The following is a 17,712-nucleotide window of genomic DNA, read 5'->3' as shown; positions in this document are numbered from 1 at the left end:
ACTTTTTGCTGAATTTCGTACTACTGCTGAATTTCTGTACAACAAAGGCCAATACAGCTAGGTCAATATGACTGAATCATTGTGATTGAAACTTTGGTCTTAGCTGTATGTTGAAAAGAGTAAAGAATAGGTTGACTGTACCATATCCGTAGTGTATGAAATTTTTTGCTGAATTTCGTACTACTTCTGAATTTCTGTACAGCAAAGGCCAATACAGCTAGGCCAATATGACTGAATCATTGTGATTGAAACTTTGGTCTTATATTCATCTTAAAAGGCTGTATGTATTTACTTGGCATATTGTCTGTTTGGGAAATTTGATGAGGAAAATCCAATGCCATGGTTTTCAAATCTCGGAAGTTTTAAATGGTGTTCCCAAGCTTGTCAAAGGTTGGGAGAGGTTTTTCAGAAGTGGGATATGTCTTCTGCACAATAAACCCAATTCTTTGTCTGGGAAACTAGGTCAATATTTACAGGTATCTAGGATTTGAGTCATTAAAGCAAGCTACTCATGCTCATATCTTTTGATTTTTACCCATGATATTTCATTTTCTATATCTGCCTCAGTATTTTTTCCCAGGTAATATATCTCGGAGAAAACCCTCAGGCACTGCTCCTCAATTTGAGGATGGTACCCAATGTGAACCCTAGATTCTTCAGGGCAAAAGGGCAGGTCAACAATAAGGTACAAAACTGTTACAGTAATATATTTTTTAAGAACTCAACATTTCACTTGCACAAATTGAACTTGGGTGGGGAGGAATAGAATAACACTCCTCACAACCATCCGGTCTAGACCTGTTAATTTTAGGTATGTTCTATGCTTAGAGCAATTTATTTCAATTTTCACAGTTAGCTCAATATCTTTTCCAGATTAGCAATCACATCAGCATTAAAGTAAACTGCAGATAGAACATAAATCGCAGAAAACAAGCCAAGACAAGAGGACACAAGATGTGGCGCTAGCCAGGGACAAACCCCAATGTGGGGAAACCCTTGATCAATTCTTCTTCTATGTTCTTCAATAGTCCAGCAGAGAGAGAAAGAGATAGTACATTTACAACAGAAGTCAACACTTTGACTTTCAATATCTACATGAAATTAGTTGAAGACATGCTGCTTCAACTGATTCGCCAAGGTGACTCCTTCACCTATCATAGTGCTGTATCTCGTCCACTTGCTGCACCTCACCGTGCTGCAGCGTGCTGCACTTCATGTTGCTGCTCCTGTCACTGTGCTGCCCCAATCATTGAGCTGCTCTTATCACGGATCTGCACCCAATGTTGTACTTGTTGCTGATCTGTACTCAATGACTGCTATGCTGCACTTCATCATCAGTTGCACCTCACTGTGTTACACCCAATCATACACTCAAGGCATACTGTAATATATCATCATCATCACGCTGCAATACCTTGTTGCTATACTACTCACGTCATGCTGCTGCAATACTTATGATGTTCTTAACATACAACATCCACTTTGCTGCATATCAGCCTTAGCTGCTTGCTATGGCTTGCAGCCTAGCAAAGCAGCTAGGCGATAGTTCCAGATTCCTTCAAGCAAACCCAAACTAGACACTAGATAGCAGCTTAGCCCTCTGACTTCTAATCTGATGACAGCTGCTCCCAAACGTATCTCATCCATGCTTTTGACCAGCAGTGCTTTTGACCAGCAGTGAGATAGTTGTAGTTATGGCTAGATGTGACAGCGTATGAGGTCATCTTCACGTCTGAGATTAGGGCCTCTTTAGCTCTCCTTACTGCGGCTTGAGGAACTCTTCACCATGTCATTCAAGTTACTTCTAGACCTTCCTTTGACGCTGTCCCTGTGCATCATAAAGCTATGGTATGACTGCGGCTAGGGCACTCTTGAATACACTTCCTTTTGACTGAGTCTAGATCTATTTAAGACCTCTTCTTCCCAGCTTGTATGAGTCCTTCTCTTGCTGCATAGAACCTTTAATGATTGCGGATTATATCTCCTAGGAGGACTGCGGTTAGGACAGCATAGAGCCCTTCTTTTGCTGCGGAATAAGGCCAACATTTAGAGTGCATTTGGGCTGTGACTAGGGCTACATAGAACTGCAGTTAGGTCTCTTTAAGACCAGCGTGTAGACCTCTCTTCAGGACAGCAGATAGCGGACTGCTTCTAGGGCCAGGACAGCAGCCAGATTGTGGCTAAGACACTTCCTTAAGTGCTGCGGCTAGGAGACTGTGTTAAGGTCATCTCCATAGGGTCATCCATGACAACTTTAGGTTGTAGCCAAGATTTCTCTAGGATAGAGTTTAGGTCTCTCTGCTTTTAGGGCATAACAATGTTAGAACCCTTGTTCTATGACTGTGATAGGAGGCTTCTTCATTAAGCAGCGTTAGGGCTTTGTTTCCATGCCAGCGTAGGTGTTTCTCCATGATGACAGTAGGGCTTCTTCCATGGCTGCATTAGGCTTCTCCATTAGAGCAACGTAGAGCCTATTCTCCCATGACTGCATTTAGATCTAGGGCATGTTATCTTAGGGCAGCGTATATCTAGGGCACTCCCTCTAGATCTCATCTTCATCAAACCCAAAACAGGATGAAGAGAGAGCGCAAGAGTGAGTGAGTGTCAAATGACTTAAAGTCTTCTTCTATTTATACTAAAACGTAGGGCACAAGAGGGGGTTATTTGCTTGCTGGCCGACCTTGCTGAATTGCCCCATAACACAAATAAATTCATATCTCCATGAATACTTATCGGAATCGGATGATCTTTAGATCAATCCTACACCTCTCGATGAAAGGGATCCAAGAAAAATATCAGCTTCCATTAATAAGATGACCCACATGGAGTTTAGCCCTAGTTGCCAATTTTAACACTCCCTTTCAACTAGGGAGAACTCCATCCGTTGATCCATATGTCCAATTGTACCATCTTTGCCATCGGTGCCCTGCACTGCTCTGCTTTACTTTGCTCTGCTCTGCTCTGTTGAACCACGAAGAAGAAGAATTGATCGAGAATGTCTCCTTCCATTCTCTACTGACCCGAATTCAGTTTTATTGATCCCAGATCAATATCACAAAAGAGTGTCTCAAATCACTCATACTCATCCCAGATCAGTTTCATTGATCCCAGATCAATGGAGGTCATCCTAGCATAGGGAGTACGGCAGATACAGCGATGCATCCATCAATAATACTACTATGGTCCCTATCCTCATTTCCCTGCTCATTGATCAGATGAGAGGTACTTCCCATGAGTCCCAGACTGCATGGGTAGGATGCCTCGACAGGAGAACTAATCATCCTGTCCACAGGAGAACGAATCATCCTGTCCAGTGGATGCCACAGAGAACTAATCATCCTGGTCTATAGGAGAACTAATCATCCTGTTCTACAGTCGCCACGGAGAACGAATCATCTTGGCCCACAGGAGAACTAATCATCCTGTTCTATAGTCGCCACGGAGAACTAATCATCCTGGCCCACAGGAGAAGTACATAGCGCACCACCAGGGGAGGGTGAGTCGCCCTGTGGTCGTATGTTGCTCCAGTAAGTACCCCAAGCCCCCCAGAGCTCCCAGAGCTCAATACATGCAACATGCAGGACCCTTACAAGAAGGTCTCTCAACGACTCCAAGTCATTTAGGAAAGTCATAGATATGACCTTTCCTCGGGGCTTTGACAAAATTTCTGCAACCTGTACATCTGTCTCAATGTGATGGAGCCTCCTCGCTCATCGACTTACCATATCCCAGATAAGGCAGTATCTGATGTCTATCTGCTGGAGCAATCATCGAATACGGGATTCCTCAATAATCAAATCCCCCTTTGGTTGTCACAGAGAATCACAGTGGTATTCATCATGTGTACAAACAACTCACTTAAGAGCTTCTGCAACCATGCAGCTTCATACGAGATCATACTCGTAACTATGTATTCGGTCTCGACGGTGCTTATAGCAATCGACTTCTGCTTCTTGCTCATCCATGATATCAAAGCAAAACCCAAAGAGAACCAACGCTGAGAAGTGCTCTATTGATCCTCCACACTACTTGCCCAGTCAGCATTCGAATAATCATGCAACTTCATATTTCCGGTAGTGTATCTCAATCCATGAGAGATTGTGCCCCAAAAATATCTCAGAAGATTCTTAGCACCAATCCAGTGAGGCTCAACCAAATATGAGCTCACCATGCTAACTGCAAAACATATATCCGGATGGAAGTTCACCAATAACATCAATGCAAATGAGTTTATGAAACTCAGAGGCATTTCCCAAATCTGGTCCGGCATCATCACCATATAACTTTTGAAAGTTAAGATCCTCGAGGTAGTCATAGGCTTGCAGTTTATCATTCCACATCCGGAATCTAACTCCCTCTTACTTTTGCAAATGAGAGGGTCTGCACCTGTTAGAAATAGGTCCTCTTCATAAGGTGCTGGTATGAGAGGTCTATCATCCACAACCTTCGGGTAATGGTTTGGATCGGTTTCACTCCTAGTGAATCTCAGCTTCATCAGACAGCTATCAATCCTCTCATACTACGTCCAGGGTGTTTTGCTTCAAGCCATAGAGGGCTTTCTTCCACCTGCATACGTGAGATTCCCGATCATGAATCTCAAACCCCTCGGGTTGTTCCAAACCTGTGGACCTGCTACATGAGGGGAATGGTCCCCTTGTGAGATTTTCCTTCGGTACATCTCAGACATGTACTCTCATGCTCTTTTTGAATTCAGGCATCCCTATCACCATCTGACTCACAGACCTCTGGTGCTATGTGTCAATGGACATGGTCCCCAGTGGACTTCTTGCAAGTTGATACAACCCTGAACTCAAAAACATCTTTGAAAATTCTATTTTCAAACACGTACCTTTCCATCAATGTGTGCCACCCTGTAACCTTTGACTTCCATTACCGAAATGGACACTAGGTTCTTCTTGCGATCAGGTACATAAAAGAGATTCTTTTAAAGAATCGAGTTACCCTCATTCAATTGAGGGATAACATTCGATACACCCTTTCCGGGATAGGTGGCATCAGCTCCAAGTATAATCCCACGATTGTTTCCATCTCTACCAAATTAGAGAGTGCACCCTGGGTTCCTTGCTTTCTTTGAAGAGTCGGCCATTTCCTTGATGACTTGCATAACCTGTCATTCCTTTAATCACTGAAGATGTCCTTGGAATGATTGTTATCTTCATCAAGAGATGTGTCTCTGCCATTTGGACAATCCTTCGCATAATGGCCAAACTTATTGCAACCAAGGCATCTGCCTTTCCTTCCACCCTTAGATCCAGACTTCCCAATGAAGTGATCTTTAGGTAGGCCATTAGAAACTTCCGTTGCGTCATTCTGATAATATTCTCTGCTTCGATTTCACCCATGGTGAATTTGAAGAGGGATGAGGAATCCACTGATCCCTTTGTCTTTCCCAACTGTCTTCGGTGATTGCTCTTTCACTCTTGCTTGGGCATTGTCATCACCTCAGCTCTGATACCATGTTAATTTTAGGTATGTTCTATGCTTAGAGCAATTTATTTCAATTTTCACAGTTAGCTCAATATCTTTTCCAGATTAGCAATCACACCAGCATTAAAGTAAACTGCAGATAGAACATAAATGGCAGAAGACAAGCCAATACAAGAGGACACAAGATGTGGCGCTAGCCAGGGACAAACCCCAATGTGGGGAAACCCTTGATCAATTCTTCTTCTATGTTCTTCAATAGTTCAGCAAAGAGAGAGAAAGAGATAGTACATTTACAACAGAAGTCAACACTTTGACTTTCTATATCTACATGAGATCAGTTGAAGACATGCTGCTTCAACTGATTCTCCAAGGTGACTCCTTCACCTATCATAGTGCTGCATCTCGTCCACTTGCTGCACCTCACCGTGTTGCACCATGCTGCACTTCATGTTGCTGCTCCTGTCACTGTGCTGCTCCAATCATTGATCTGCTCTTATCACGGATCTGCACCCAATGTTGTACTCGTCGCTGATCTGTACTCAATGACTGCTATGCTGTACTTCATCATCAGTTGCACCTATCACTGTGTTACACCCAATCATACACTCAAGGCATACTGTAATATATCATCATCATGCTGCAATACCTTGTTGCTATACTACTCACGTCATGCTGCTGCAATACTTATGATGTTCTTAACATACAACATCCACTTTGCTGCATATCAGCCTTAGCTGCTTGCTATGGCTTGCAGCCTAGCAAAGCAGCTAGGCTATAGTTCCAGATTCCTTCAAGCAGACCCAAACTAGACCCTAGATAGCAGCTTAGCCCTCTGACTTCTAATCTAATGACAGCTGCTCCCAAATGTATCTCATCCATGCTTTTGACCAGCAGTGAGATAGCTGTAGTTATGGCTAGATGTGACAGCGTATGAGGTCATCTTCACGTCTGAGATTAGGGCCTCTTTAGGCCTCCTTACTGCGGCTTGAGGAACTCTTCACCATGTCATTCAAGTTACTTCTAGACCTTCCTTTGATGCTGTCCCTGTGCATCATAAGGCTATGGTATGACTGCGGCTAGGGCACTCTTGAATACACTTCCTTTTGACTGCGTCTAGAGCTATTTAAGACCTCTTCTTTCCAGCGTGTATGAGTCCTTCTCTTGCTGCATAGAACCTTTAATGACTGCGGATTATATCTCCTAGGAGGACTGCAGTTAGGACAGCATAGAGCCCTTCTTTTGCTGCGGAATAAGGTCAGCATTTAGAGTGCATTCGGACTGTGACTAGGGCTACACAGAACTGCAGCTAGGTCTCTTTTAGACCAGCGCGTAGACCTCTCCTCAGGACAGCAGTTAGGGGACTGCTTCTAGGGCCAGGACAGCGGCCAGATTGTGGCTAAGACACTTCCTTAAGTCCTGCGGCTAGGAGACTGTGTTAAGGTCATCTCCATAGGGTCATCCATGACAACGTTAGGTTGTACCCAATATTTCTCTAGGACAGAGTTTAGGTCTCTCTGCGTTTAGGGCATAACAATGATAGAACCCTTGTTCCATGACTGTGATAGGTGGCTTCTTCATTAAGCAGCGTTAGGGCTTTGTTTCCATGCCAGCATAGGTGTTTCTTCTTGATAACATTAGGGCTTCTTCCATGGCTGCATTAGGCTTCTCCATTAGAGCAACGTAGAGCCTATTCTCCCATGACTGCATTTAGATCTAGGGCATGTTATCTTAGGGCAGCGTATATCTAGGGCACTCCCTCTAGATCTCGTCTTCATCAAACCCAAAACAGGATGAAGAGAGATCACAAGAGCGAGTGAGTGTCAAATGACTTAAAGTCCTTTTCTATTTGTACGAAAACGTATAGCACAATAGGGGGTTATTTGGTTGCTGGCCGACCTTGACGAATTGTCCCATAACACAAATAAATTCATATCTCCATGAATACTTATCAGAATTGGATGATCTTTAGATCAATCCTACACCTCTCGATGAGAGGGATCCAAGAAAAATATCAGCTTCCATTAATAAGATGACCCACATGGAGTTTGGCCCTAGTTGCCATTTTTAACAAGACCCAATTGACTAGATCTGTCTTTGACTATATAAACAAAAATGCTCCTTTAGAGGAGCCCTGGTAACACAATAAGGACACTCAAGAATATTCTGGCGCACTTTATTGAATATTGCGAGCTTTTACTTCAAATCCAAAATTTCTTTCTTATTTGATGTGCACTGTGAACATGGTCACAAATTTCTTTCATTTGATGTGATCGTGGTGATGTTCAACTTAATCGACGGCCAGTTCACCTGTTATCAGTTTAAAATGAGAGTTATATCATTTGCATCTATGCTGCAGTTGTATTTAAACCGAAGTTTCATCATATCATGCATGCTTAGATAATTTCTTTTTTGTTTCTTAACACAGGTTATGGAGCATGGTGGACCACATAATCTCAAATATTCAATTTTATTGGCTTTTATCTGTATATTTGTACTTGGTGGAGCAAGAGGTGAATGCTTTTTTAATCTTCCCTATTGCTGTTATTACTGTTCACTGTTCTGGTATTTGCTCGTTTCAAGTATGTTGTTAAGGGATTTATCCGGATATTCTATTTTAGGTTGCTGGGAGGTAAAATATTATATTACAGAATTGATTGCTTTTCTGATAGTCCCTCCATCAAATATAGAGTGTAGATATGTTAAGTTTTAAGTGAACAACCCATCATTCATGGAAGGAGACCTAAAATTGCTGGTATTTAACGTTCCTCTTTTTTTTTTTCAGTTGATTCATATGGTGCTCACACTGTGTATGCATATACTATTGTAGTTCTTTTTTACAGTTTTCTACTCAGCCACTAAAACACTTATTGTTTTATTAGGATTTTCAATGCTTTATGGAAAATTTATTTTTCGATAAGGATTTTCAATGCTTTATGGAAAATTTATTTTTCGATAAGTGATGAAACATACAATTTGAACTCCTATACTTTCCTTACAAAATGTAATTGGTTGGCAATCTTTGAATCATTTGAATGCCATTTGTTTTGCCTACTATTAGAATGAGAATTCCATGAAGAGTAGATTCTTCACAAGCATTGTTCCATTTAAGCATCATTCCCTTAGATTTTCTGCTTATAAATAACTGAGACTTGCCTAAACAAACATGCAAAAGAATAATGTGGTGCTTTCTTAGACCGCATAAAATATCACTTCTGTGATTTTGGAGGGTATTTGTAATTTTGTTTATAGAGTTAGCGATACAACTCAGCTCCTAGTTCGCTTGTCTACTTGCTTCCTCACTGGCTAGGTCAATGGTCCTGTTAACTAGACCTAAAGTCTATTGCAGTTTGTTTTTCAGAGTTCTCAATTGGAATAGTGGACCCTCAATTGGATATCCCATCTACCTGATGAGGTTCAGGCCTTTCTGTGTGCAAATATGATCTAAAAGGGATTCAGGTGCATAAGCTAATGGGACAGGACTCAAAACTAGCTTTTGGGTTTCTGTCTTTAGCAATGTTTTAAAAGTTGGAATCAGCTGAGGGTCAGACTCGATTGCAATTGGAATTAAACGATGACTCACTTTATGAACTGGTTTACTAAAATTCACACACATCTCATGTGGTTGGGAGGAATGATTGATATCCTCTGCACCCAAGTTCATATAGAAAATCCACGAAATTCTGATCTGCTATAGTGAACAATCAGAAAACTAGTTTCTTTTCACTATAGCAGATCAGAATTTCATGGATTTTGTACATGGTATCAGAGCGTGGATCAGAATAAATACCAGCACATGGTGACTGGCACATCCAAGTGTAACGCATCATAAGAAAAAATATCATCTGAGGCAGGCCGCAGATCAAGGTGCTCAGCGAAGTGAGAAAGAGATCTGTTTTGAGGTGTTCTCTGTGACAGCTAGTGAGCAGAGTGATCAGAAGTGCAGGCCGAGTTGAAGTGAATTCTGGGCAGGTTTTCTGTGAGTCTACTGGTGGGACAGACCTCTGAGTTTAGGCCGCAGTTCTGTATAGTTTGGGCAAGAGGCCCGAGGGTCCTGTAGTCTCTATTTGTAGAGGCCGTAAGGCATAACACAGGTGCCATATCAGTCCTAGAAGCCAGTGCATGGAAGGAGCTTGACAAGGGAGGAGGACCGCAGCTTTAGAAGTTTTTTTTTGGAGCAGGAAAGTAGGGCTAACAAGGACTGTTAGGAGCCCTAACCAGGCCGGATCCTACAGCAGTACACAGAGGCCCAAAATTGAGAGAAAAAAAGGTATGTTGATTGGTGTTTTAAGTTGATTTTGTTGCTAAGTGGATAAGGTCCTGTTGGACAATCTGTATGGGCAGCTTATATACAGGTGGGAAGTCTGTTAGGAGCTGTCATAAGTAGCCCAAGTTCACATCTTGTGAAGGACTACAAGACTGTTAGGGGGCAGGTGTTGGTGAGTTCTTTAAGTAGCCAGAATGACACACGCTGGAGTAGGATTGAGAGAGTTGGATAGACTTGATGGTGCAGCAAATTTTGGTGTTTGGAAAGTCCGGATAATGTTCTTGTTGGACAAGTTTGGGCTGAAGGATTTCGCTGAGAAAGGTGTTGTAGAACCTTCAGATCTAGACGAGTTAAGGCTTTTCCAAAGGCAGATGGCCAAGACCAAGAGGATGATCCTAGATGGACTCTGGGATCATGTAGTCCCTCATGTTGCAGGTAAAGATACAACCCTTGAGATGTGGGATGCCTTAGTCAAGCTCTATCAAGACCCTTCCGAGAATTGGAAGATGATTCTCAAAGAGAAGTTGAGGACAATCAAGATGCTGAAGGGTGAGACTATAACTTCCTATCTCACCAAGATTCAAGGAGTCTGAGATGAGCTAGCAGTTGTAGGAGAGAAGCTAGTGGATGGAGAGCTAGTACGAGTTGCTATAAATGGGTTTACCAAGGAGTGGGCTACTTTTGTTCAAGGGATTATTGGACGAGATAAGACTATAAGTTGCCGGATTGGGAGCACCTGTGGAGTGACTTCACTTAGGAGGAGGCTGGAGCTAAGGCTTAGTCTACTTGAGGCTTTTAGCAACAGTGGCAAGGGTGTCAAGGTTGAGAAGGACGAGGAGAAATTTGCCGTGGCAGGCGAGAGTAGCAAGGCCAAGGAGAGGCTGAGTCTAGTCAGAAGGGCAAGAAGAAGGATCTAAGCAAGATCAAGTGCTTCCATTGCCATGAGTTTGGGCACTATGCTTCTAAGTGTCCTAATTGGAAGAAGGAGTCCAGCAAGGATCATGTCGATGCATTAGCGAAGTAGATACATTTTCTACCTAGTTTGAGAAAGATTTCTCGTTGATTGCTTGCATGGCAAGCTCAACAGATAACAATATATGGTATATTGATTCAGGAGCTTCCTTCCACATGACCAGGAACAAGAAGTAGAGTTTTAGTCACTTGAAGGAGAAGGACATGCAATTTCAGATTGAGCTAGGAGATGATGGTCAATATGCAACTAGAGGAGTTGGTACTGTCAGCTTTTAAAGGGAGTCAGGTAATCCTCTTCATCTCAGAGATGTTCTCTATGTTCCAGGATTGAGGCAAAATCTTGTTTCGGTAGCTACCCTTAAGGACAAGGGATATGATGTCATCTTCAACAGAGGTAAGGCGTACCTCTAACACTTAGCTTTTGGATGTAAGAAGCAGATAGGTGTGAGGGTGAAGAATATCTACAAGTTGCAGGTAGAGACAGGTGCAACCTTGAGCAACAAGGCAGGAGTGCACAAAGTAGAGAAGTGGTGGTTGAGCGAGAGCAAGATAAAGCTCTCAAGATGGAGCCTCAACCAGTATCTCAGTTTCAGGTTAAGCTAGTTGGCAATTGGGCTGACCAACAAGATGATGATGATGAGGACCATAGCCCAGGGTGAGTGGAGGCAGCCACTCAGTCAGAGACTTCCAATATAGGGAAAGTTCGAGCCAAGTGGGTAGAGGAGTTGGTTAAGGGAGATCAGAAGAGAGTTGAGTCTTCCAACATCAAGAAGCAACCACAAAGGTACATAGGGAAGATGGCACTCATGACTAAAGAAGTCGACTCGTAGAGTGTGGTGGGAAAGAACAAGTCTTCAAAGTAGGTTCCGCAAAAGAAAGCAGGGAAGTCTTCTAGTTCAGAGGGAGCAGCTGCAACAACAAAGAACTTGGTAGTGTTGGGGATAGATCCATGTGGACAAGGTTCTTCCAGGAATCCCTTTCTCACTAAGGGGGAATGTTGAAAATAATAGTGAGAAATTGATTCCTTGATTTGTGCCTTAATTCAAGGAGTCAAATTCGAGTTCCTTGTGCATGCTCGAGTTCCTAAAATTTAGGAGTGTCCTTAAAAATTAGGACGAGTTAGGTTGCAGTTAAATGATGTGTTGAAATTGAAGGTCGAGTTCTTGATTTTCTAGTGTGAGTGATCAAGTTTCAAGTGGTTGACTTGAAATAGGATGAATTGCATGAGTAGTTAACTCATGCTAACTCAACCAATCATAAAATCATTCCTTAATTAGAAAATTCACTAATTTTAGCCATCCAATTGCTATAAAGAAGGAATGAAGGCACAATTGTATTCACTCTTGTATGCACCGGTTTTGTGTGTAAGCTTGTAAGTGAGCATGACAAGAAGAAGGCTTGTGTGAGTTGGTAGAAGTCAATTATCCCCTTGGCTGATGCGCTAGAATTTATGAGCTAAAGGATCAACTCTTGCATAGGTAATTAGGGACTTGGTTCCTTGGGTTTGCACTAGGAATTCAGAGCAGAGGAGGAGCAAGGGAAGAGGCTAGCGTGATCAACATTCTTGCAAGGGTTTCATGCTTAGGATAAGCAGGGAGAAGGGTGTATTCTCCAAGTAAAACAATTGTATTTGTAAGAGATCAATTGCTCAGTTTCTATCAATAAACAAGCAGAGGGTTTTCCTAGTTGGGTTCCCTATAAAAAAATTTGTCTTGGATTGTGTGAATTATATTTATTTTTGTTCCTATTCCGCTGCAAATTTGAAGTAGAGAAATTTTGTGTTTTAGTGAAAAGAAACTAGTTTTCAGATTGTTTACTATAGCATATCAGGATTTCGTGAATTTTCTATGGTTAAATTCCCAATCATATTGAGTACATTATTGTAATCTCACTAGTAGGAATTGAACTTGGGTGGGGAGGATAACAATTATTCCTCAACCACCCGAGATAAACCCAATTGACACACACACACATAAATACACGCAAAGTTTGCTCGTGTATATACGATGTAATGGTGAATTTCGCAAAGTGGCACTGAGTACAATACATATTTGAAACGAATTATATAAACAATGAGGCTATAAATGCCCCCCAGAGTCCAAGAACATCTTATAGGCTACTACATATCAATGATCAACATGATCAATCGTCAAACTCATCACCATTGTTGGGAATGGGATGCTCGTCAGGAAATATATGATCATCCTCTGTTTTGAACTCAATGGACTCCTCAAGAAGATTTGTAGTACTCCAAATTGCAACTCTTCGATATAACTTTGCAAACTCTAAATGCTCACAAATGCTTAATGAGGGAGGTGTGAGGCAAATAGAGGGGCACTTTGACGATTCTAGCAATTTATTGAGACCTTAGAGCACCTCCAGATGCTGAAACATTGAGCTCACTTTCGTTAGTGTTGGAGACTCTTGATGATGTATACAATGGACCCAACATGCCCTCAGGTTGGCCCTGACATTGTTTGATGGGCATGGCTTGATCGAAAGTCCAGATGATGATGGTCATCCCTAGGATGATTGGGGAGGGCTGGTACCACCTCTTTGAGCCCCAACGCTTTAGAGAGATTGCACTATGTTGTATTGATGCCCCCCTTGGAGATGACGCAAGGCACCCAAAGTTGGATTTTGGCACATGGAGACATTTGAGGCCTTACTTGAAGGCTCCCCTCAATCATAAAGTTGATTATGAAGATTGGAAATGCATTCGGCTCATTCCATGCATTTTTGGAGCTTTACATGCCCGAAAAGGGCATGACATCATGCTAGAGAGGGGTTTCGACTCACACGTGTGCGCGTTTAGTGGCTTCTTTTATTGTATTGAGCTATTGGGTTGGCTTGTAACCAATTTTCTTCATGTACGTTGAAAATTAAACTTTTCATAGGGCATTTAAGCTAATTAATGGGAGTGATTGACCTCATATAAATAGAAGATCACTCCATTCTTATTTTTCATCAACACTTGTGGATTTCAACCTCCTTTAGAGAGCTCGACTTAGCCTTGTGTAAATTTGCTACTCATGGAAATGTGATCTTTTTGGAGCTATTGCTATTGGAGATTGTTTTTTTCCTTGGAGATGTCTTTTTGGGTTTGAAAGAAGGCTATTTCATGGAAGAGTGGTAAGTTTAATTGCATACTGTATTGTTTTTCATGTGATTAATTAATGATAGGGTTTTTCTTATTCCATGTCTAAATGCATATCATTTATGTAAAATATTGGTTGATTGTTGCATGTTAAATTCATCTTCCTTGAAGTCCATAGGGACATCCTAGAGAGCTCCCCCTTTTTAATTTTCCTCTCACAAAGAGGATAGCTAGGGTTTTCCAAGTGACAACTAGGGTTTTCCCCCTTACTCCAAGCATTGATTCACTTTCTCTTAAATTAGCCCTAAAGACTCCATCACCCAAGTAGGAATAGGCATTGGAAATTCTTGTGTTGGTAAAAAACTACAAAAAAACTTCAATATTCTCCTTCTATTATTTTTCTAAGTCCTTCAAGGCAAGTCGCTAGGGCTATTTTTGTAGGGCCGAATTCAAGTAGGGCATCTCTAGGTGAATGTTGGAGCTAAAGGGGCTTGAATTTAACCTTGTTGAGCCACCTCACTCAAAATCTAGCATTTTACATGGTTAAATTTTCCTTAGAAGGGCCAACATCATCTTCCCTAATTAATTTGTGCCCTAGAAAATCCATAACCCTAGCTAGGACTTCAAGTTAGGGCTTAAATTGAGGGTTTGCTTTCTCATTTGTTGATTATACCATTTGCAAACCCTTTCTTGGGTGCTTGTAAGCCTAGATATTCCTTTGTTGATCTACATCTTGAAACCCTAGATCACACGTACCTCTTTTAGGGTTTGGTATATGATAAGCTGTTCCTATACAAAAGGAATTGTGTCCTTGTCCATTGAAGAGTATCTTTACCTAGTGCACATTTACATCACCTTAAGCCATATAACCTATAATACCCCTTTAGGTGATCACTAGGAAGCGTCCCTTGTGGTACAATTCCACTAAAGAGCAGGATGAAGATTGCTGAGGTGATAGTTGCAATCTCCCTCATACTTGCAACTTTCAATAGGGTTTGGCCTTCACTTTGTGAGGCCTCTCATAGGTCTTGCTAGATTTTGAGGCAACAAGGACCAAATCAGGTTTGGATGAAAATCTACCCGCGAGGGAGAGAGCAGCTGTCATCTTCTTGAGATTCAATGATCTTCAACATACCAATTCGTGATTTGACGTACCTTTTAGCAATATCATTAGATTCCGAGTTGCTTTCTCTGTAGATACATGTGAAGGTAATTTTGGTGAAAAAACTTAGAAGTATTGACTTCCTTTACCATCTTGACAACATCTTGGAGGAATGAGTTCCATGTGATGTAAATTCCATTAAGTGATTCTATTGCCAAGCTTGAATCTGCAAATATCTGTATTTCTTTAACATTCCTTTCCTTTCTTGAAGCTACTAGAATGTAAACTGGCATGAGCGTTGCTCAATTGTTTTTGTCTTGTACAATTCCACAAAGGAAGGAGATCTTATGACTCTCTGAAAGATAAAGACACACTTCTGCTCCACATAGTCCTACTCCATCAAAATAACCCTAGGCCTATGTTTGTGTGAGTTGTCCGTCTTGACCTCAACTTATGGCTTTTTTTTCATAAATATATCTGATTCTTTAAAATACTTGTAATGGGTTAGACTGTTGATCTTGGAAAATAATCTTATTTTTAGCCATCCAGATGACCCACATGACCACAACTCAATGTTATCAGAACCAAACTGGTGATCGAACCGAAAAACCCTCTGAACCGACAACCACTAGGAACTAGACTGAAACTGGTAAAAAAATCGGACCAAAAACCGATTAACCAAAAACACATAAAAAATTCAAATTTTAAAGAAACACATATATTCATGTGCATCCTGTTGTCACACAAAATGTCTAGGCACCATGACAACGGCTCAGATCGGGGGCTGTCACACTGATCCCCAATCACCCCATTTGAGTTGTTTCCCTATAACAGACTAAGTGGGGTAGACCCTATAGGAATGGGATGAATGAAAACTAGTTGGGAACCAACCATTTTGGGAGACACAGTTAAACAACCAATACTTGTTTAGATTGCGCAAGATTTTGAAGGATTCAATTTGATTTGAGGAAAATGATACCAGTGCCTTGTGGAGTCAACTATCTTGCAAAGGAAATAAGGTCCAAGTAAACAATGGGAAACTTCTGCTAAAGATTCGATTGTCTTATATGCAGATGCAAAACTTAAAGCTATGTGAAATGTAGGGACTTGGTTAATTTTAGTTAATGAGGGCCTAAAATATGAATTATTTTGAGTTATGCTGTGATTGTTATTTAACTTAAGACTCATAAAATTGGTGATCTTAATATGAAAACAAGTACTTATACCAGCAATGTAAAATGTAAAATCTGCACAATTATTGAAATGTACAATAGGACTGAAATGTGAAGTGTTGAAAATAAAACACTTTAAATTCAGATATCCATTTGTATGAGACACTCATTCAAAGATCATTAGATGCATAAGTAAAACTTGCATGAGCATGTAAAAAAATGTATTTCAGAAATTAAACCAAGTGCTTAAGCTCAAATTACATCAATGAAATATCAGTGTAGAAATCTGCTCTTAAAACCAATGTTGTGAAAATCGTTATCGGGATTAAATCGACGCGGGGAACAAATTGGAAAAAATCGGAATTATCGGGAAAAAATCGTTTGGTACAAAAATATTCATTTTTTTTTCAATTTTTTTAATATCTAAACCATCTACAACATAAAATAAATACATTGACACATAAATATGATAAAAAAACTAATTTATAAGATGTTTAATATCATTTCTAGCGCTAAAATCACACATAACATTGAATCATGTCCTGAATAGTAAGTTGGAGTCTTGACTCCTGAGTCCCAACTCAGCCTCAAAATATCAACAAAAAATATGATAATGTATCTCATCATGTCATAATGTCATATACAATAAAATGAAAGTCTAATCCTATTGATTTCCTCTGCTCCTCTTGCGAGAAAATGCCACAGCTTTCCCTTTTCCTCTAGATGTAGATGCTGGTGCCCGTGCTGGTGGAGATGGCAGTGGAGTCTAATGTGCTTTAGAAGCTGAAGAACTATAAGTAGGAGCTATAGGAGGTAGACCACGTCCTCTACTGGTGGCAGTGCTAGCCCGGGCAGGCGGTGTCACCTCCTCCTCCTGTTCCTCCTCCTCCTCCTCCTCCTCCACCTGCTCTCTCCTCCTGCTCCTGCTTTTGCTCGTCCTCCTCCTCCACTACATCCTGCACTAACCAATCATCAACAGAATCCATCAACCCTCCATGCAGCAGCGGTGTCAATCCCATCCACATCAAGTGTCCTCTCAAGTTGCCTCACCCACAATCAACGATTGTAGTAGACGTAGATCATGTCATTAAGTCGCTGGGACTCCAACCTGTACAAAGATCATGAAATAATAATTAATAATTATAAAAAAATATTGTTTAATGAATTCAAAAATTTATTTGGAAATTTGCAATATTTTAAATGTTTAAGTGTTAACCTGTTGCGCTTCTTGTTGTGTATTTTTTCAAATACACTCCAGTTGCGCTCACATCTTGAGGAGCTGCATGTTTGGCTGAGGATGCGAATGGCAAGCTTTTGCAGAAGGGGTACCCTACCACCATACATTTTCCACCATGCATCTACAACAAAATTACAAATAAAATTTTAAATAAACATAAGAAAAAAAATGGAATTTGAAGAGACAATGAAATTTGAAACAAAGTTACAAACTAAAAAATACCTGACATTTTAATCATTCTATCAGTGATAGCCATCTCAAAGCCAAATGTGCCGCCTGCCATCCTATATGTCTCAATTTGTTTAGAGATCTCTATATGTTGTTTTGGAGATCGCACCATCTTCTGGACACAGGATAAGAATCCATCAATGATCTCAACATCAAAATCAAACCCACATGCATAAGAAAATGCAGGGTTCA

At 41.0% G+C, this 17,712-nt stretch overlaps 1 protein-coding gene across 2 annotated transcripts in view; it reads left to right on the top strand.

The window, feature by feature from the left end:
• LOC149200816 (uncharacterized) overlaps window positions 1–17,712 on the top strand; it is a 118,519-nt gene that overhangs the window by 62,455 nt on the left and 38,352 nt on the right. For both annotated transcript variants that reach the window (XM_089399640.1, XM_089399639.1), the window contains exon 2: window positions 7,874–7,958. In XM_089399640.1, coding sequence (XP_089255766.1) covers window positions 7,877–7,958 — 82 coding nt within the window. In that variant the 5' untranslated portion in view covers window positions 7,874–7,876. The remainder of the gene's footprint in view (window positions 1–7,873; window positions 7,959–17,712) is intronic.

This window comes from Pinus tabuliformis, chromosome 2_1, assembly GCF_031772625.1.
Source record: "Pinus tabuliformis cultivar Carrire ecotype Pingquan chromosome 2_1, CPIR1, whole genome shotgun sequence".
Lineage (NCBI taxonomy): Eukaryota > Viridiplantae > Streptophyta > Pinopsida > Pinales > Pinaceae > Pinus > Pinus tabuliformis.
The sequence above is the reverse complement of the archived record's forward strand: the minus strand, read 5'-3'. Positions and strand labels throughout refer to the sequence as shown.